Here is a 22,828-nt window from a genome sequence, read left to right as displayed (position 1 = left end):
TCATTTGGGGACCAAGGCAGATCCAGGGTGAAAAGCCATCACCCAAAGTTCACTGAGAAAGGAACGGTTTAGTCGATTTGTTGAATACGATTTGTGAGGGGTCTGCCCCCGGAAGAGGGGGACCCAGGGGTGAAGCCATCGCCCAAAGCCATACGTGGAACAGAACAGAACTTTTGTGTTTGTTGAAACTATCAGGCCCTTGAAGGCAAGAGACTTTTTATTGAAAAGAGACCTTAACCATCGGAGAACTGCTGGAGCGGAATTGTCGTCTCGTGCTGGGAAAGCTCGAGTGTGTGCCGTGATCAGTACACCTGCCTTGTCCCATGCTCAAAACGTGGGGAAGGGAGATCCCTGGCAATAACATAATGACTTAATATTTGTGGACACTTCTTTCTTTATTGAAAACCCCATTCCACACTCTTGCTATAATTAGTTGTAAGGATTTGGCAATAGTTTTTTTTTTTTTAGTATAGAACTTTTTACTTTGACAAGACGCCACAAGGACAGCCTTATTCTTCAGTTGATGGTCGACACTTGCTCCCATCTTAGATTTGGGTTTAGGTTAGGTGTTTTACCACCCTGCATTTACAGTTTAATAAACAGCCTTGAACTGTGATCACTTGGGTCTGTCTTTACTGATGCCACAATGAGTTCCTTGCAGTGGGGATAGAAAGACCAGGGGAAGGGTGGGTAGGGGTAGAAAGACTGGGGGATGGGTGGGTGGGTGGGTGGGGTAGAAAGACTGGTGAAGTGGGGGGTGGAGGGAGTTGTTTGGGTGTGGGTAGAGAGTTGGGGAAGGTGGATGGGTGAGGGTAGAGAGAGTTGGCTAATGTGGGTAGGGGTAGAGAGTGGGGGTAGGGTGGATGAGGGGGTAGGGTGGGTGAGTGTAGAGAGAGTCAGGGTTGGATGGGTGGGGGTAGAAAGACTTGGGGTAGGTTGGGTGGAGGTAGAAAGAGTGGGGTTAGGGTGTGTGGGGGTAGCGAGAGTGGAGGTAAAGTGGGTGGTGGTAGAAAGAGTGGGAGTGAAGTGGGGAAGAGGGTGAGAGTAGGGTGGGTGGGTGGAGGTAGTGAGTGGGGGTAGGTTTGGTAAGGGTTGAGAGAGTGGGGTAGAGTGGGTGGGGGTAATTGGAATGGGTTATGAGGTTTCTAAGCACGGACCCAGGGATCGAAACTGTGTTGCTCCGTGTCGTCTTGCTTCCAAGACGAGTGCGTTGCCCCTGAGCTAACCTCCTGAGACAGTGGGGGTAGAATGGGTGAGGGGGTAGGGTGGATCAACTTGAGTGGGTGGGGGTCGAAAGAGTGGGGGTAGAAATACTATGGGTAGGTTGGGTGGGTGTAAGAATACTGGGGGTGGGGTGGGTGGCAGTAGAAAGAGTGGGGGTAGGGTGGCTAGGGGTAGAAAGAGGGGGTAGGGTGGGTGTGGGAAGAGAGTTGGTATAGGGTGGGAGGGGGTAGTGAGTGGGGGTAGGTTGGGTAAGGTTAGAGAGAGTGGGGTCCAGTGGGTGGGGCTAGAGAAAGAGGTGGTACAGTGGGTGGGAGTAGGATGGGTGGTTGGGCGTAGGGAGTGGGCCGCAGGCGTGGCTTTGCTGGTTGCTAGTCTCATTTCAGAGCCCCATTTCCCTCTCTCTCTTTTAGCTTTATGTGCAATTCAATTACAATATTAAAATAATGGCATGCGATTGGTCTTAACTGGGTTTCCAATTTAATTGCACTTCATGAACCCCAACCACCTAACCACCTACGTGCTCTTCCCAAAAAATACTTCCCCAAGAACATAGAAGTGTTCGTTTGGCTTGCTGCCCTTTGCATTCCGGGACTTATAATTTCACTTTTCACATTGCAAACACAAGATTGAAATGCACAAACTGCATGGCTATGTGGTATACCAAGCTAGGGCTGGCTACATATCTCGCATGTGGCACAGAGCTAACGGGGAGCAGTCAGCACTGCTTTCAAGGGCCCGAATCTGCCTCATAAATAATCATGAGATGGGAGTTTCAGCATCCACCCTCCTAGGGGAAAACCCGTGAATCATATTACAGAAGCGTCAGGGCTGTGATCAATGGAAAACAGTAGATTTGCCAGAACACAACCTACTGCTGCCGGCTCACAATGTGCGTGCCAAACATGATTTAAAGCAGTGCAGCAGCCCCTGTGTGTGATGCAAGATGACAGGAGGCAGAACCTGAGCTGGTGCTGCAGAGTCAAAGGGGTGGTGGGCAGAGGTAAGGGTGGGAGGAGGATGAGACATGGTGAAAGGAATAGACAGAGAGACAGTCACAGGTAGTGGCTGAGACAGGTATAGAGAAAGACCTGGAGAGGGGCCAAAGGCATTGGAGCCTAGAGAGAGGAAGGCACTTAGGGTTGAGCTACGCAAAGGCAAAAGAAAATATATATTACCATTTTAAAAAACTTGAAATGTAGCTTCGCCATGTGTCTGCAGGTCTACGGGTCTTCAGTGCCAGACTCAGCCAGCTTCTAGGAAGCCAGTTCCCCTACGGCAAATAAATCACTGTTGTAGGCCTGTTTCAGACTTGGTGCAACGCTCACCTGACTCCCACGGAGGCGCTGGCCTGGTTCACGCTGCTGTGACCTCTTCTAAGGTGATGCGCAGGGTTCGGAAGACGGACTGGACCAGGCCCCCAAATCTGGCTTGTCTTGCTCGCAGAAGTATCCTTCTGGAGGCGAAAATAGGGGATTAACTGTTTGCGGGGTAATGCAATCGGCCTCCCACTTTCCCCTCTCACCCTCCTCGAAACCCTTCTGTGATTCCTCGAAGCGTCTCACCTTAGGGTCTGGATGGACGTGCTCTCCATCCTGCTTCTGATGCAGGGGCGCGTTGGTATCCAGTTACTTCACTGGATTTTCGGATTGGTGAGAACCAAACTTGCTTGGCTTCCAGGTAAGTTTTTTGATAAGAGGTTCCCCTTGTGTCCATGCATTAATGTACTAATGCTAGTGTCTTTTTTCCCCATAGGGGCCGGGGTACGGAATGCCGGGGAACAGGCACCGACTCGAGATGAGAGGTGAAATCCTTGTAGAAATCAGGTAAGTCTTTAATGAGCTTTTTTTTGGTAATGTCTTTTCATTCGCTCATTAACACTGATGTCTCTTTTTCCCCTTAGGGGCCGGGGTCCGGAAATGCCAGGATGCGGCGCGGACCCGAAATGGAGAGGGAATGAATCAACAGGTAAGTCTTAACATGGAGATTTAGTTTTTCTTATTCCCTTCTCTCTCTCACCTTTTGTTCTGGTCTTTTTCTCCCTAGGCGCTGGGGCGTGACTGCGAATCCGGATGATCGCTGCTGAACATGGAGGCGCCCTGTAAAGGTGAGTGGAATGCAGCGCTGCAGCGATCGACGCAATGAGCTTTTAAATAAAAGTCTTCCTTTTCAGGACGGGATGCGGTTTTAGCAGGTAAGGACTTTTCCTTCTTCTGTTTTCTTCTTCTCTTCCTTTGCAGGTGATCCAGGATGCTGGCAGGCGTGGCAGAAGTCAGGATGCAGGAGCAGACACGGTGAGCGTCCAGCTGCTAGATGCAGAACAACGCGAAGCACGTGTGGCTGTTTGGGTGGGGTTTAAATAGCCTTGGAAGAAGTTCCAGGTATGTATCCTTCCTCCAATCAGGTATGTATCCTTCCCCGACCGCGCCCGGATGGCAAATTTGTCCCATAGGTAAAGTAGTTCCTTTCAGGCCTCAAGGAGGCCGGGATCCTGCAGCATGGTCTGCATCAGGTAAGTGCACCCAAGCACTCCCATAATGAGCCTGGCGCCTATGGCGCCAGGACTGATGTCTTTTATGAGCCTGGCGCCATAGGCCCAGGACACTGTCCAAAGGGCCCCTATATGGGGTTGCTGGGTCCTTCCTTGGGGACTGGATGTCCGCTTTCGGGGACGCAGAGCTTGAACCGGCTCCCCGGGAGCAGGCATCATGACACTTGGCCAGCATGGAGGACGCGCTGCATTCTAACAAAGGAAGCTTGCCTGCCTCATAAATCAGAGACTTGCCTGGCTTCCACAGTCTGTCTGCCAACAGATCACTCCACTCTGACTTTAAACATAGTCTGACAGGAGTTCATCTGACAAAAAGCATTGGTGCATACAAATGAAAATTTAATGCGCATCTACTTAGTTGCAGTCATTTTGCTACGACTTTGGTAGCACGCACAGCTCCCCGGCAACAGCAGCTGGTCTGCAGACGTGAGTGAGAGGGTCAAGGCCCGGCTGGTGCTTCAGCCATTTCATAGCCAAGCATTGGCAAGTTACCATGCCAACGCCATACACTGCTCCCGAACTCCCTGTTCACCTTTTTATTTTTTTTACATTTACAGTACCAATGCTTTAGCGATTAGGTTGCTTACGCTAAAGCGCCAAAACTGAAAAGGACCCAGTTGCACTTGAGAGGGCTGATTAGAAAGGAAAGAGGCCAACCAATCCAGTGTCCGGTCCACGATGCCAAGGGTATCACGCAGCCGATTTATGAGGGTGGAATGTTTGACCGTTTCAAAGGCAGAATACAGATTGAGGAGGATGTATCCCTGACTACCGCATTTGCAATCCCTTTACTTACCACTTTGACCATCCAGGAGCAGGCATAGAGCACCAGTAAAAGGCTACAGTCTGCTTGCCTGATAACAAGGGAAAATTACAACAACAGGGTAAGGTTACAGACCTTAAAGGGAATGGTTAGTTGAGGCTACATAAAGAGAAGAGAACAATATACAAGCTGTCCATTTAAATAGGGCACGTTATCCCCACATAGTTCTCCAGCCACCTGTTTTTGTTACCCCCCTCCTTCACAACTCCCTTTTGCTGTAAGGAATGTGCTCAATTTTAAAGAAATGAGGAAGTGTAATGTCTTTCCATGATAAGACATAAAAGAATATAGGATTATTTAACAATGTGGCTGATAATCTGTTAAATGCATACAGAATTAAGCTATGGGTTATTTACACCCAGCTTTTCACACGTCTTTGTCTCCCTACAGGGAACAGATGGACTTGCCGTATCTGTCAAACACAGATGTATGCTGGAATTTGAATTACCATTTAAAATAATTGGTCCTGAAGAAGATGGCATAAACTACATTTCCCCATTGAAACCGGTCGACCAACTGGTCATGAGGGGTCTCATGATCATTTAGATATCCCAGTAAATAATGGAGGATACAGCATAAGTACAATCAAACTTGCATGCAGTGAGCCTTTTAAGGTGTCCCAAGTAGATGGGACTTTTTACATACTAACCCAGTTGAGCACAACCTTTTCTTTTTTGGAATAATTAATTCCTGTGGTTAAATACATTACTTACATAAAATCCATAGGTTGCAATTTTCCATCCAATTAGTCACTCAGATTGGATCTAATAATCAGTCCTGCCTATCCAACACTTTTTCTCCCGTTATCCTTATTAGATAGGCGTGCACCACCTATAAACTAGGGCCATGCACTCCTGACAGTGTCAGGGTGTTCTTCTATTAGGGACAGTTGTTTTAACCAGGGTTCTGACAAATGTGACAGTTAAGTCTACACTAATGTCTTTCTCCTAAAGGACAGTTTATGTTGTCTTAAATGATAACAAGGGGACAAGCTATCATGAGTTTGAATCAAGTGGTGTCACTTGTTACAAAATAAATGTGTTCCTGCTCAAACATGCAAAGTATTGAAACTCTCACCACCGCTCTCAAATCATAGCAAGCAATAAACATGTTTTTTGCAGTGAATCTTCTCCAATTTCAGACATAGATATGACAATACAGTTCATTTAATCATTATGCCTATGCTACCTAAAAGAGTTATTCCTGGCATTTGAAATTGGTATTTTCTGGTAACGTAATTTGTGTGAAAAATACCACTAAAGTTGGAATAAATTGTGTCTTCCTTTTTACAAAGTTAACAGCTTTGGAAGATGGAACTATTATTATAGTGCCAATCATATGTTCACGTTAAACTGAAATCAGGGAATCAATCTAGGAAGCAATATATTTGCTAAACTATTACAACTGCAATTGTAGGGACGGGTTTAATGTATTGGTGTCAGCAGAATTTGATCAATATTGGTGCATCTAGAGGTTACAGTGTTTATGCTCAGTGGCGGAGGGTGAATCGTTTCATTGGTGGGATATAAATAAATTCTTTCCATTAATGTGTGTGAGTGACCGAACATAGCAAGGAACCCCAACTAACCATGGAGAGTTTTGAGAGGTTCTCCACCCCATGAGAAATTTGCAAAAATAATGGGTCAAGATGGTGAATTTAAAAGCATAAATGTTTTTGAAAAATGAGCTTAAATGCCATACAATTTACAATTGGTTTTGTAAAGTAACTGTTAGGGAGATGTATCATTTCTATGCCAGATCCCCTCAACATGCGAGACCCCCAGCATCTTTTGCTGGACTTCAGGACCTTTTTCTTGTTCTCATAAATGAGGGGACTCTTTCCCCTCATTCATTCTTTTTGCTCTGACCATGGGAACCCAGTTCATCGTGTTTTCAATTTTTTTTTATCGAGTCTTGCTTTCCTCCATACTTTTGCAGCACACAACACCTTTTGTGCAGTATTGCTGGGAGCCCTTTGGACTCTCCTTTTTATATTTTATTTTCCTTAAGAACTACTATTCTCGAGGTTAGAGGGATACTTTTTATCCTTCTTAGCTTTTCCTTTTGAAAGATCAGCAACACCCCCACTATGTGGAGTGCTGAGGGGTTACCTTGTATCCCCTTTCTCTCTGCTCCCGTAACATTTCTGTTACAGTGACAAGCATACAGTTATGGCTGAAGGCAGTGGACGTGTTCTACTAACTTTTGTGCAATGTTTGCTCACAAAACTGTCTTCACAGCTACGGCTATGCACAGAAGGGTCACAATTGACCCAAAATGGTGGCTTCTATCTTTTATCGCCATTTCTTATGTGGATAGCCTTCCTTGGTCCCCTTCTTCTGCCGTCCTGGGTGGTGGAGGTACCGGTTTGAGTTTTGTCTTCGGCGGGAACCTGTTGTGTAGCCCGCCGAGGCTTCAGTGTTTTCTGTGAGGACAGGAAAAATAGGAGGATCCCAAAACGCAGCTATCCTTTGTCTTCTGGTGTGCCTGAAAGGAACCAGGTCCCACTGGGGGGCTGGCTGTTCTGATTGGACAGCCGCCCGCCCCTTTCTGTAAACTGCAGTGTGTTTGCAGAGGATGAGTGTGAAATCCTAATAAAAGGCGAGCATCCTGAGGCGGAAGTCAAGTCGACCACTGGAATAGAAGAACTGAAAAAGACAACTAGAGACGCCTGCAGCCTCTTCCAGCAACTGCGAAGAGACCACTGCTGTCCTGATCCAGTTTCTAATCGACATAGGAACTCCGAAGAGGATGACTTCATCCTGTTGGCTGGTGAGACCATCTAGCCATAAGACGACCTGCAAAACGAGTCATCCCACGACGTGCTGTGACCTTCCTGGGCTCCAAACCACCAATAACCTGGGACCTCTGGCCATATTGTAGTGCATTGTCTTCCCGTGAACGAATCCTACCAGAATGTTGAGCTCTAGTTAGACCTCCAGAGACAAGATCAGCCCCCCTCAAAGTCCCATCAACAGAGTGCAGGACCGCAGAATCGTGGCGGATTGACCGGGTGGTAAACGTTCATCCTTGGAGCCCGTGAAAAGGTGCCAAAACTGCAGACAGACATAGGAGCATGAAGAATCCTTTGCTGCGTGTCCACCGCTGCTGCACCATGAAAGAATCCAGCTGCATCTTCTTCACAACTCCTCAGGTACTGTGGGACTCATGATAGTACATACCTCAAGTACTTCTGACAGTCGTCCAGGTAAGGATATATGTGGATGCCCTGCAGACGAAGATGTGCCGCCACCAGGGCCAGGCACTTTGTTAACACCCTCGGGCCGACTTTAGGCCGAAAGGCAGAGCCTTGAACTGTTAGTGCTGACCCTGAACTACGAATGGCTGTGCTTTTTGTGAATGGGGATGTGGAAGTAGACGTCCTCCAGGTCCAATGACGTCAGGAAATCTCTGTGCTTCAGCTGGCCGAGCATGTGCTGCAACGTGACCATCCGGAACCTTTGAGACTTTATGTACTTGTTGAGACGACGTAGACCCAGAATCTGCATCCAACCACCTGTCTTCTTTCGAACTAGAAAGTATTTGGAATACACTCCGGAACCCCGGAGTCGCTGGGGGACGGGCTCTATTGCCCCTTTCCGTAACATGGACCGCAACTCCTGTTGAAGCTGCAGCCCGTGTAGTTCTTGCCGCTGAATCAGAGGGTTACACCACACTTGCACTGGAATTCTAAGCTGTGCCCCTGTCCGAGAGCGTCCAGTGCCCATCTGTCCGTGGTGATCTTTTCTCACGTGCTAATGAACTTCGCCAGCCGACCTCCCACTGGAGTGCGTAAGTGGGAGCCCAGAGCAACGGCCAGTTCAGGCCTGCTTGAGGAAGGTGTTCTGCCTTGCGGACGGCGCTGCCGCTGACCTCTGCTGCCCTGAGAGTGCCCCCTGTACGCTTCTTGAGTGGAAGGGCATGAGGGCTGCCTATAAGGGGTACTATAACCTTTTGAAGATCTTCCAGGCTTTCCTCTGGAGGAGCAAAAGGACGAGGATCATCGCTGCTGCAAAGTTCCCAGGGCACATGCTGTCTCTGAGTCGATCTTTATCGCCTGCAAAGATTCGTCGACTGCCTTTCCAAAGAGTTGTTCCCCGTTGAACGGCATATCCAGCACCTTTGTCCGAATGTCCTAGCAGAAGCCTGTAGTCTTCAACCAACCTTGACGGCGCAGAGACACCCTGTTCCCCATCTGGGTAAAACGTGTGTCTGCGATGTCTACCGCCACTGTGATGGCGTGATCAGAGGCCACTCCACCTTCGTGAGAGTTCCAGTGCCTCAACCTTCTTATCTTCGGGTATGAAGTCCAGGATAGGGCCCAGCTTTTACCAGAGCTCCCGGTCATAACGGGACAAAATGGCTAGGTCATTCGCTGCCTTGATGGTAGAGGCTGACGTGTAAATGATCCTCTTGCCCATTGCATCCAGCGTCTTCCCCTCCTGGTGCCATGGCTGCTGATGATAACTAGCGTTTCCTAGCTGCGGCCGAGACCACCGAATCCGGCGAGGGCTGAGATCTTAGGCACCTGGGCGCTGAGTCGGGTACCCTGTACTTCTTTTCCAATCAATCCTGTTTCGTCGGGGCTGTACTTGGATTCTTCATAAGGGCTAGGCCCTCTTCCCAGATGTCGTCCAGGAAGGGAACGGACATGATGGTCTTCCTCCTCGACTCGGGTCGTTAGTACAGGAAGCCTTCCTTCTTCATCTCCTCAGGGACTAACTGAAACAGTTCCAAGGATCTTGAGATGACCGAATGAAAAGATCCAACTTCGTCCGGAGGGGAGGCCCTATGGGGATCGGCCGCGTGCAGAGTCTCCACGTCCACTGCAATGAAATCGTCGTCCTCATCGGTACTAGTAGCCATGGCAGCTGTGTCTGTGCCTGTGTCCGTGTGTGGATCCAGTGCTCCAGTAGGAGTCTTGTCGTTACGAGGTGGTGGTGGAGGCAGGGTCGGATGATGCCGAAGACCCGCCCCCCCCCCGCACCCCTGGACTTTCTCTTCTGCAGTGGAGAGTTTACCCTTGGAGGTTCTGGAGGTGCTGGCCCTGATGGTGGCATCCTTAGTTGGATTTCAGTGACCAGCGTGTGCAGGGTGGATAAAATGTCCAGAGACACATCCCTAAGTCTAGGGGTAAACAGAGCCAATGGAGTAGGATCCGGGCTAATGCATCTTCTTCCACACCGGGGTCCTCCCTCAGGACCTCCCCCTCTGTGGTCTGCGCAGCACCCCTCATGAGGATCGTTGTCCTCATCGGTACTAAAGTAGATCTGCTCCAGTCTATCCTCAGTAGCCTGCCGGTCCGCATACCTGGGAGGCTCCACAGGTGGGACCACTTCCCTCTCAGGACGGCTGTTGGGCCAGAGCGGCCGCCTGGTTTCTCCCTGGCACTGGTTCCTTCTCTGCTGCTTCCTCAGCCGTATCTCGCCCTGGGGGCAAGGACACCTGCTGTGCAGCCGCCACTTTGTTCCTGGACCCACTCTAGTTCAGAGCCGCGGTGGACGTCGTTGATTTAGAGAAAGTGCTTGTGGCTGCCTTCATCGATGGTGCCGGCGTTGACTCCGTTAACTTGGCCTTGGTTGAAACCTTAACTGGCTTTGACAAGTCCTCCCTGGACTTTTCCCTCGGACTATCCGCGGACACACAGAGCTTGTACGGTGTTAGCGACTTTCTCTTCGAAGACGCTCCTTTCATTGGCAGGCTCACAGTGGAGGATGAGTGTGCTGGCGAACGCCTTTTGCCCGACTCGGGACCTGCATCAGCGGCGAACCGAGCAGCGCTAGCGTCATGGAACTTGGCATTCTCTTGGACGACAGCATGCGGGGCATCCTCGAAGGATCTAGCATCACAGAGCTTGGCTTCTCCTGGCTTCTCTTGGACTCTCGCACTCGGGGCATCCTGAAAAGAATCTCAACCTCCTCCCCAGACCGGCCGGTCCTGGATGAGGCTTGACCCTGTCCGGGGGCCTTGCTTGACTTGAACCATGCCGACAGTCTGCTGTATCTGTCTTTCTTGGTTTTCCTCATCGTGGTCCGGATGCAGGCAGTACAAGCATTTATGGTGTCAAACTTCTACGAAGACGTTTCTTAAACCACACTTCGCGCAGAGTTTGAAGAGGCTGCTGCCTTCCTTCTCCTCAGCCATGCTGAAAGGGCGCGAAGTAGGCCCCAAGGTGGGCCTTTTCAAAACTTTGATGATCTGACAGTGGATAAAGATCTTCGCCAGTAGCGGAGCTCTGCTGCCGTTCTCCATCCTTCGTCAAAGACGAAGCAAAAATCAATCGAATACTACATTTTTCAAAAATGTTACGAAAAAACATGAAATTAACTTGGAGAGCAACTTGAGGACTCCCAAAACTGAAGCATGCAGTAAAAATCTGGAGATGAGCACCAGGGGTGGGGCTTAGAGAGATGACTGCCATTGGATGGGGACAGTATGACCCAGTGGACAGTGATTGGTTTAGAGGAAAAATACAGTTTTAAAGTGAATGTTTTTTACCGAGTATTCCCAGCCTGACAACAGGGAATATTCATGAGCATATGAATCCATGCCAGACCCCATGCTGGAGAACAAAGGGGACACAGAGTGTCATCACCTCACACCATGGAAGATGGCTTCTGCTGCAAAGGAAAAGAAAATCTGTTATAAAAGGGGATGACAATCTCTGCACTGGTAGTCACGGGTGCTACACAGTACACACAAAATGGCATAGAAAAGGGGACCCTAAGGACCCCTAGCAGCACTTTGCAGAGAGTAAGGGGTACAACCACAAGATAAACAGATGCCAGTGTACTGGGAGAGGGCTCCCAGTACTGATAACTGTGACGACTCAATGGATCTCGTCACTTCTCCCTACAGGAGAGTCCTTTCCTGCAAGGCTAGGGAGGTCAGCCCGCTACGCAATAATCCCCCTATGGGTGGCAATCAGTGGGACCTCACAGGTAGGGACTCCCCCTTTGGGGGCAGAGACTCCCATTCTGTCCAGGAACTCCCTATAACCTCTCTTGAAGAGGTAGCCATAACATCCAAGAATCAAAACATTCCTTCCAAACCAGTCACTATTTGCTTCTGTCATTTTATCAGTAATCAACCTGCATCAACCACTCCTGCTGTGAAGATGAAGGATGGAAGAACCATGAAGAATAATCAGCGGTTGGCAGCCAACCACACTGAGACGAAGAAGATAAATCAAAGCATGACAAATGCACCCTGGAAAGAGACAAAGCACCATGAGCCTACGCTGGGGAGGGCCCAACACTTCCTCACAAAAACTAAGGAAGGACCAATGGATATCCATCTCGTCCCTGGAGCCTGGGAGATTCGAATGAGAGCTGAGAAAGCAGTCAGCAAATGCAAGGCTGCCTGTGGTGGAGCGGGAGATGCAGACCAATAAGACAGTCGGTCGGGAAGCAGAAGGCCAAACCGAACATCCAAAGCAGGCCTCTAGGAGGTGGCGTGACCCCAACATGGTGGACAGAGCGGTCTGTGAACAATGCAGAGACTGTACCAGGAATGGCTCTGCAGAGCTGCGCAAGGAAGAAGGAAGAAGGAAGAAGTCCATGCAGGTTATGTCAGACGGGCAAACCTGACCCCTTGGGAAAAACCAGTGACACTTATCCTGTATGACAAAGGAAACAGAAAGGCAGGAAACCAGGTGGGGGAAGTGGCACGAAGTGAATGAAGATTAACAAGCGACCATTGCTACTCGTCCCAGTACCTGAGAAGGGAGTGAAGTTAATAAAGATTGCCAAGGGACCATTCATACTCGTCCCAGTAGCAGAGAATTGTGTAAAGATAACCACAGCTACCAAGGGAGTAACCAAACACATCCCAGCGCCAGTCAAGTTTGGGAAGGGAAAGTAAACTATCAAGAGAACAGTGCTACAAAGTATAAATTACATGATACACAGAGAGAGAAGTGGATGGGGATCAATTGTCCACAGATACTGGAAGAATGTATGTAAAAGTAAACCCATGTTCGGCTACTATCCGAACATCGATGCCAAACGCTTACCTTAAATGGAGCTCTAATAAGACCTAATGTGTCCCCATCTGTCCCCACATCAAACAACTCGAGCAACAATGGCTGGATGAAATGTGCCTGGAAGGATTCACCCCTCAGCTCTGAAACGCAGCCAAATCCCTGGGCTTCAATGTTGACAATAGCCTTCCCTTCCAAAAGCACATAGCCAAAAAGGCACAAACCGCATGGGTACAGATCCACACACACTGCCAAATCAGACCATTCATTTCACCAAACGAATTCTGTATGGTGGTCGAAGCCCTCGTTATAACATCAATGGGGGAATGCCCTCCTTACCGGGCTTCCAGCCGCATACCTGGCCTCCTCAAAACAACACACCACTCTGCAGCCCGCCTCATTACAGGTGCTAGCAAATTCGACCGCATCTCTCCAACACTAGGCACGCTTCACCGCCTTTCCCTCACTGCCAGGATCATATTCAAAACTACATTATCAGCTACAAAGCAGTGTCAAATGGAACACCAACATACTTGCCGGCTAAACTCCACAAGTCTGGAGGCTCTCGCAACTCACATTGGCAAAACTATTAAGAGGTTAGAGTCAAAGCTAACCCACAAAGAGAAGACTCACAAGCAGCCGTTTTCCTGCCATGCCCGACCATCTGAAACTCAATCCAGGTAGAGTCTCGAAATGCCCCTACCATCCTCCAGTTTGGCAAAACACTAAAAACGTGGCTCTTTCAAAAATACCTGCCGGAGAAATAAAAATCCCTTGTTCCCTCCACCAACAGTACTGCATTACTGTAGAAAATGTTAAGCCCAATTCTAGCACAATCCTGTTGTAAAACGATCCACTGTTCTTGAACTAACTTTGCACTATAAGCAATGAAAAAAGAAAAAACAAAAATTGCTTGTTGTATTTGAGATGTGGCACAGTATTAACTGTTTCGGCTAAATACAACATTTTTTAAAAGAAAGTCGCAACGCACTAAATCTACATCCAGTCAATTTAGCCACCTCCCCCTTTCAGGAACCCGATGTGGAGGAATGCTGGAGCCATAAAAGCATGGTACAGAGTGTTGGAAGAAGGGCAACCAATGAGTATGAAGAGTGGGCCAAGTCCACAAACTTGGGGGTTTTACCTCTGCCCCCCATTCCTTAAGCGATGCCCTTACCTGATCACAAACAATACCCAAATATCCCGGGTCAACCATTCATGCCATAACAAAAAACAAAAAAAGACTCCTCTCCGCTGTTCCTATTTCACTGCCTACTAGATCAGAGGGAACACAAACAACAATTAGGATGGGTGGACTGAGAGAAGCATACAGTAATCAATTTTGCTTCAATGCTTCTTAAGGCAGTGTTTCAAATGAAGACATTTTGCCATTTGTTCCTGTGGCAACTGAAAGAATGTTGTAGTTTTTGATGGTAATTTGTGATGCCATGAAAAACAGGCAAAGTAGGATGACCCACCCTTATCGGCTGTGACCATTAATACCCTTTTGTTAACCAAGCAAACCACTTACATAGGTCTACTTTACAAGAACTGTTAACGTATTAGGTCGGTGTCACGCCATTGCCACTGTTTTACAGTATATATGCAATTAAAATTAAGAAATGAGCATGTGATGGGAATTTATAAACCAAATATAACTTCCTTGTGCATAACATATAGCAATTTCTCTCAGACAACCACAATATCAATTGATCTCCTACCATGTATGTTACACTGAAAATACTGAGATGTGTGAGGAATCGATCAATTTAAGTATTATAGTTTGTTTCACCAAAATGAATTTTATTTGATTAGAGTAGAAAGTTCACTCAAATGCCAGCATTGGGGGAAACATACCTCGTATTTGCAGTAAAGAAGCAACAGATTGCCAAAAGTTTCTGGAGGAAATGGATTCTGTTGCAACAAAAACTGCAGTTTCTCAAATCCTTCTGTAGGTTTGGAGTCCATGTTCATCAAAGCTTGATTATGAAGAGTAACTGGGTCAAGTTCCTGCAAAGAAAAGAATTAATATTTCTGTTGTGTGCTTGTATTTTTGAATACCACGTCATGTAGATCCATTATGGTGCACAGCAAAATAAAGTTTTTAAAAAGGTTATCCATGTACTGACTAAAGAACTCAGAGTCTATAGTCCCCGTTCATCCATAAGTAGAAAAATAATTATGCTAGACTTATGAAATTAAGATCATATGTAGATATAGCAGAGAATAGGCACATAATATGCACAAAACAGAACCGCAAGGCTTATCCCTGGCCTCAAGCCCAGGGACTGTATCTCTCTGGCGTTGAAATGCCTTCACTCGCTCGCCCTGGCTGTAAGGATCAAGTTCAGGACCATCTGCATTGTCCACAAGGCTTTCTGGGGCATGGGGCCTACCCATCTTCAACAATGCCTACCTAAATACTGTCCTTCCCGAGCCCTCTGCTCATCTACCTCCAACCTTCTGCGACCCAGTTCTCCAAGCAGAGATTTGGAGGGAGATCTTAATCCTCATCAGGGGCCTCTCTCTGGAATAGCCGCCCTCCGTCTTGAGCCTGATCTCCTTAAGTTCCGGAAACTCCTTAAGACATTCTGTTTCACCTTTTCCTTCTCACTCTACCCTGCTAACCTCTCTCTCTGCTCTATGCCTCTCTCCCGCCTTTTCCACTCAGTCTGCTGACTGGCCGCCAGGCGTACCTCAGAGTCTCACAGGTCCCTGGCATCCTCACCAGTCCTCTCGCACTTGTCTCCGGTCCTGCACTTGCCTCATCGCTAATGCACTTGGTCAATAACTCGTGAAAGTGGCATCTCTCAGCACTTAACCCAGTTTCTGACTGGGCGCACTTGGACTCCTCCCTGCCCCCATGCATTTGCCCCCCCTCCTGTACTGTCTGTGCACTTGCACGATCTAAACATACCATGCCTTGAAGATAGTCTATCTTCCCTGTCTCCCTTCCTTGTACGGTGGCGCCTCAATGCACTTGGAAAAACTGCAGAATTGTCGTCAGACTTATTTGCTGTTATCTACACTGTTGATTGTATTATGTGCACTTACACTGCATGTGCAGATGTGTTTCGTGCAGAAATTCAAGGGCTCTGAATAACTTGTTTTTTCTCCTTGTTCCCTTCCTCCTTGAGCGCTCTGAAACACCTGCCTTGTGTATAGGCGCTTTACAAATAAACATTACCTTACGATACCACACATTTTTAACTCCTCGTAAATATTTGTTAATCTGTCCCTCAGCTAAAGTTCGTAGATTTATATTGCTGTGTCAGACTAATTGACTCGTGGGGTTGAGGATTGTGGTGGTTAGATTTTGCTTGCCCTTGGAGCAAATCTATTGTCCCTTTACAATCTTAGGAGCAAGCTGGAAAGCCCTAGACATTTTCTTACTGAAAGCTTAAGCTGGGATACTTGTATATGATTGAGTTGGGGAAATATGTTCATCATTACGATGCAATTAAGGGCTCACAAATTTGGAGCTAGAGTCTCAGAACGAAAAATACTGGGCTACACATCGCACTTTATCGGAGTTGGAAGGATTTGAATGAACTTAGCTGAGTAAGGATTTTAGGTAATAATTTTTTATATATAACTGTTTTATGAAGCAAAGATGCAACTATAACTCAGTGAATGTTTGGGGGCGTTTCAGATTTTGTTCTCTTTTTTAGTATATATTGTCTGTTATTGCTTTCTATTAGGCCTACTTATTGATTATGTGATTATATTGTATGTGAAAAATCCTGTATTTTGGACTACAACACATTAAATTACATTAAATAAGTACAGCCAGCAAGGAGGAAAGGGGACGGGAAGGAGTAGTATGAAACAGATGATCTATAAACTATTAACATTACTGCAACTCTGAGGATTGAAAAATAGAGAAAGTCACTATTTTTTAAAATTTCCGTATACAGTTTACATCAACCTTACTTTGTACAAATATATACTTCAGAACTGTTCTTGGAATCACTTTAACCAGAAGCCAAAATCAAGGAGATTTGTCTGCCATACATAATCAATCTCCAAATGCTTTCAGTTGTCAGCCATAGTCCATGTTGCACAAAACTGCTGCAATGCCTTACACTTAAAATAATCAGTTTTCTATATATACTGGATTAATGCATTGCTTGCATAATCTCAAATGTCTCGATATACCATATCGCCCATCTTGAATTGCCCTGGTACCCAATAAGTTAATACAAGAGCGCATAAAGTATTTAGCATATGTGTGTTCGGAAACATTGTGATATATAGTTGAACTATTCCATACCAAGGAGAAGAGTTTACGTATTCATAACAGAACTGCTTAGTTTGGGGGTACATTATAATTATCACTGCAGTCCCACATTTGAACCTGCATTTTAATCTCCCCAATCATAAACTGATTTCTTGTTTACTATTATATCTGATTTTGTCCAAAGAAATGTCATCCTCCTTTGTATATCCTTTGACCAAAGAGGACGTCTTTGTTTCACACAAATCATTTAAATATCAATAGAGCATTTTTGGTTCCAAAAATGTGATTTTCAAATAAACTGAAAAACATTTCAGCATTGCTGATGCGATTTTAGAAACCAGTCCGAATTCTGCTCTAATAGCTTCTATTGCTATACGATTGGAAGAAGCATCAAACGTTTCCAGATCTTATCTTCTAACTGATTCCACCACTTAATAGACACACTGGTTTACATTTCTGCAAAATCTTTTGACCAAAAATAATGTATTTTCTCAGGTGGAAATGTGAAACCTTCTTGTTCCAAACAAAAACAACTTACTCTAGCTACTAAAACGTTTTGTTATACATTTATGATAGATAGCAAGTATGAGAAGTTGAATTGGTAATATTAAAACCTATATATTTGTCTGCATCATTTTCATGAAGTCAAGTCATCCACAGAATATCCTACAGTTTTGTAGCTGAACTCTCCTTGCATTCTATTGGTTGAATGTTGTTTAAAATGTAATATGTGGCATCATATGATATTGCCATTAGAATCTGTGTGGCATACTTCTTAATGTGCTGATTAATATTAAAATGAATATATATTATTTACAACTATCGATCCCAAACCATTGCACGTTAGGAACAATTCATTAGCCAACTCACCTTTCTGTGGTTACCCATTAATGCCCCAACATTACTTATCAAACATTAGGATCTTTTTTGCGAATGAAAACCATTTGAAATATCTTAAATGTATTTACACAGTTCCACCAATTATTCAATCATATCACAAACAACTACATTCTTATAATAAATGCCCAATAATTTACAAAACAGTTTTAGTTGGCAAGACAATGGGCCTCATTCCGAGTATGGCGGTAAGGGATACCGGTCACCGTTAACGAGACCGGTGCCGGTAATCCCTTACCGCCACATATCGAGTTCCCTTTGCGCCCTCGTCCTTAACGCCTGCTTTTAGCAGGCGTTAGGAACGAGGGCGCAAAGGGGCTTTTAAGCCAATAACGGTGACCGTAAAGTACGGTCACCGTTATTTGCAATTTCCCCATTCCCATTGAGCCCTATGGGGGCTCATTTGGGAATGGGGAAGAGCCCTGGGGAATGGGAAATTACCGCCCTGGTCCACTCGGAATAGGGCGGTAATTTCCCATTCCACCAGGGCGGTGCCGGTACAGGTCCAGCGCCAACCAAGGCGCTAATAGCGCCATTGATTAGCGCCAGACTCGGAATGAGGCCCAATTTATCAAAGAAAATATAGTGTTTCATCTTGATATTTTCCATTTGCCCTCCTAGCAACTACGCGTTACCACCATCAAAAGAGCAAACTCACTCAGAGCTGAACCCTCCCTACCCACTTCTGCAAAACCCTCAAAACCACCCTGTTCAACTAGCACCATAAGCTTCCTCACACACTCTTCCTGCTTCGCCTTCCTAGGCTTTCTACCGTTCGTACCCCCACTCAAGATTTCATGTAAGTTTTTCTGCATCCCATGTATGTAATCACTAAGCTTTCTGTACCGTCTGTAACCAGCCAGTAACAGCGCCACAATGGGCTGCTGAGCACTTTATAGATGCTAATAAATGAATAAATACCGGCCCTGTGCTGGGAACAAAGGGACACACAGGGTTCCTCAGTCCCTTCCAGAAAACCGGACATGTATGTTTGCAATTCTGTTAGGAGTTCTATCTAGCATCATGATAATGTAGAAGAACTAAGATGAATATATCTGAGAGAGAGAAAAATATCTGATTGAGAAAAACAGGAGAAAAACGGGAGAATGGTATACACATAAAAAAGAAAAATCAGAAGGGTTGACGCATGGTCAATCGAGGGGCAGGAGACCAGCAGGCAGTGGCGCAGAGAAAATGGCAGCCTGAACAGTGGCTTGTGCCCTGCTTCGCCCATACTCCGGCAATCATCCTATCTCACAGCAGCATAGAGGGAGTGAAACCCTTGGCCCCAGTGTGGGAGCCGCAGCTGCATCCTCCGAGGTTTAGGGCTTGGGGGGTTTACACCCAGTCGGGGACACTGGAGAATTGTACAGCGGCAGGTGGAAGGCGCCGACTGAAGGCCAGACTCAATGCGGTATAGAGTGGCAGGTGGCCTGGAGAACGAGTGCGTCCTCTGCTTCAGACAGCACACACCGCAAAGGAAGGTGCAAGGAGCTGCCCAGTCCGCCCGTATTCACTGCCTGCAAAGTGAGGGGCTCGGAACAGCGGTGTGGTGGACAGCGCAGCCCCGACGGCTGCTGACCGTGCCGGGGGCTGTGAGTGAAGAGAGGAGGCGGTGACTGATGGGGACTGATGGGGCCTGTTGCAACAGTGGTAAGGCAGAGAACACCAGCAGAAAAACAGGGACTGTCTTCTCCCCACCCCTCACCTGTTGTGTTTGGCCTGGAGAGCCCGGAAAAGCAGCGGGGGAGCCCACGAGAAGGCAGTGACAAGGGCTGCCCAATGAAATATCTGTCTCCAGGCAATCCCACTGGAGCAGACCCAAAGTGGGGAGAGAAGCACAGAAAAAAGTGGAGCAATCAAGTGGAGCAATCAGCGGTAGCGGCAAGGGCCTCGGTAGGGGACCCCCCCACATCCACCCCTGCAGTCAAAGTCAAAGCGGAGGGGGCCATCTGCCACTGAGCCAGGGGGGGAGAACAGGCGATCATACCCAGAAGGTGAGCGTAGAGAAGGGACTGTGGAATACTGGTGGGAGTGTGAAGGCAGTGGGAGAACCCCTCATCCCGCAATTTTCCAACCCTCTCCCTCCTGCTTGGACTGCAGGGACCCACGGCCGGAGGAAATCACAACAGTGGGCCAATTAAGGGGCTCACCCAATTGACTTGGAGCAGAGCCGAGTGGCGGGGGGGACATGGTGAAAGACAAGAGCGCGAAAGCCACGCAGAGTGAAATTGACAGATACACCAAAGGTCCGGGAGATGGACAACAAACAAATAGACCTGGACAGGCCAGAGGTAACATTAAAAACCATGCAGAGGTGGAACCCACAGTGTGTCATGGTCATGAAATCAGGGGCACAGGCATGCAGGGGTTGCATGCACAGGAGACCTGGGTGGACACTGTCCTGGCGCCTAGTAAACAAGAACATCCATTTAACACCAAAAGGCTTTTATTATGGACATAGCACTTCAGATGCATTAACCTTGAACATTCCATCCATTAAGCACTTCAGATGCATTAACCTTGAACATTCCATCCGTTAAGCAGCCCCAAGTGTATGCTTGGGTGTGGCTGCTAATGGATTCACAGTTATATAAGCTGCCCTGATCCTCAAGACAGACGTTTTGCGTTATTCTGCACTTACCAGCAGCGTGACACTCACTGTCGCCTGAAGTCAGACCTGCTTACCTTTGAAGACCCTGCTTCCTGGATATCCTGCTTCCTACCTGCGGAAGAGCCGGCCTCACCAAAGGCCACCTAAGGCCCTGTTTGTCCCTGTTCGCCGCTGGACGGCGCATGGCGACCATCACGAGACTCTACTTTTGGACACTCATCCTTCTGTGAGTACGATCATGCTGCCAGCCAGTATGCCTGCCTAGCAATAATGTCTACATACGCCCTTCGGCGGTTATCGTTAACTCCTTACAGCCATTATCTTTAAGCTGTTTGTCCTTCACATAGCCGCTTAGCTGCAAATATTTCGTGGTAGCCAGGTCAGCTAATGTTCTCACTGCCAGTTATTGTGCCTCACTCATTTGATGCCACTAATACTGCTACTGCACCTTACTCCAGCCAATGATACTTGATGCTAGTTGCTGCACCTCGAATTTAGGTGAACCCTTGCTAGTCAATTTATTGCCTGCACATGCCACTTTAGCCTGTCTGCCAATTTCGAATTTATGTGAACCCTTGCTAGTCACTTTATTGCCTGCACATGCCACTATAGCCTGCCGGCCAATTTCGAATTTAGGTGAACCCTTGCTAGTCATTTATTGCCTGCACATGCCACTTTAGTCTGTCTGCCAATTTCGACTTGTATCTTAGCCAATGCTGCGCCCTTTACACACACTGCATCTAGACTACTCCCATATTTGCATTCTGAACTCTGCACTCAGACACACAATTCAGACCAGATCTAGTCAGTACACCAACACAGAATTGGATACAGGCTCTCCCGCCTACAGCACCCATACCAACAATGCACACACCCCTGTGCATCCTGCTCCCCACCTCCCACACAACAAGTATCATACACATCCTGCTCCTAGTACTAGCAACGTACCAATACCATACCACTCACTACAACACCATGTCACTACCTCTCAACCACGTTAAACCCTGGCCAACCACGTTAAACCTGCAACACCAGACACAAAACACTCTACCTTGCAATACCCTCGAGAGGAACAGCAGACTCTGCTCAAGACTTGCAAAACTCTATGAACCACTAGCTAGAACCATGACATCCTATAACAAACCAAGAACAGAACACTGGCCCAATCCGACCACCACCAACAACCCCCCCCCTCCAAGACCCAAACTACAACTAGTCCCACCTTTCCAAAGATAAACAAACCTAACCTCATGGGTGGCCTAATAAACTCTAGATCGCTAGTTGCACACGCTTCAGATATAGCAGACATCATCCACTCTGAACAGCTAGACTTCCTAGCAGTCACCGAATCTTGGCTACACGCTGCAGCAGGACCCGCCCTCTCACTGGCCATACCAAACGGATACACCATACTGCGATCAGACAGAACCGACACTCGATGTGGAGGCACTGCACTCATAATAAGAAACAATCTACCTTGCAGACTAGTGCCATCCCCAGTCATCAACTCATGTGAGCTCTTGACAGCCAAACTAAACATAAATAACACCCAGACTCTCACAATATACTTGGTCTATAGACCTCCAGGCCCCATTGGGACCTTTGAAGATGACATATCAAATATCATCTCGAATAATCTAAAAAACTCATCTCAAGTCCTACTACTAGGTGACTTGAACTTGGGTTATAACGACCCCAAAGACACACATGCATCTAATGTGGCTAGTATCCTAGAGGAACAAGGATTTACCCAAAGAGTGCTCACCCCCTCACACAACAAAGGCAGAACCTTGGACTGGGTAGAAGACTACAACTGCAACGCCACAATAGCCTCCATATCCCCCCAGATCTGGACAGATCACCACCTCATAACCTTTACCCTAACTGCCGCCAAACCTACCTTGGCTCCCACACCCCTAGCTCCGTCCATTCCCACCCAGAACAGGAAAAACATCACCTGTGACAAACTGCTACCCCTCATCCTCCGTACACTCAACGCCATCCCGGAAAACCTGGACCCCGAAACTATGGTTAAGGAATTTAACCACATCATGACCACATCTCTAGACTCTATTGCACCACTCAAACTTAGACAAAGCAAACCCAAAGCCCATCTCAATTCATGGTACACCCCAGACCTAAAATCATTGCGCAAACAAAAAAGGCACTGTGAGACATCCTGGCGAGCACAACCTTCTGACGAAAACAAAGCCAACCTCTGCTCCATCACAGCCCTATACAAAAAAGAAATCATCCTAGCTAAACGCGAAACCTACAACGCTAGAATTGCCCAAGCTAATTCTAGCACGAAAGAACTCTTTGTCATCCTCAAAGAGCTAGAAGCGCCAATCCCGGTGCCAGACAACTGCATCAAAGACCAACTCTGGTGCTCCAACATACAACAAGCTCTAGCCAACAAAGTCACTAGCCTTCAAATAAAAATAGCCAAGAAAAAAGCCACACTCGCCGGCAACAAACCCATTAGCGTCAACCTAGAACAA

The 22,828-nt window shown here is 47.2% G+C and overlaps 1 protein-coding gene across 4 annotated transcripts in view; it reads right to left on the bottom strand.

Annotated features, from left to right (window-relative positions):
- The window catches only part of LOC138570097 (intraflagellar transport protein 70A), a 694,742-nt gene that overhangs the window by 232,464 nt on the left and 439,450 nt on the right, over positions 1-22,828 (bottom strand). For all 4 annotated transcript variants that reach the window (XM_069648698.1, XM_069648696.1, XM_069648699.1 and 1 more), the window contains one exon: positions 14,434-14,586. In XM_069648698.1, the coding sequence (XP_069504799.1) occupies positions 14,434-14,586 (153 nt within the window). The remainder of the gene's footprint in view (positions 1-14,433; positions 14,587-22,828) is intronic.

Source organism: Ambystoma mexicanum, chromosome 2q (assembly GCF_040938575.1).
Source record: "Ambystoma mexicanum isolate Mex_15411 chromosome 2q, UKY_AmexF1_1, whole genome shotgun sequence".
Taxonomy (NCBI): domain Eukaryota; kingdom Metazoa; phylum Chordata; class Amphibia; order Caudata; family Ambystomatidae; genus Ambystoma; species Ambystoma mexicanum.
The sequence above is the reverse complement of the archived record's forward strand: the minus strand, read 5'-3'. Positions and strand labels throughout refer to the sequence as shown.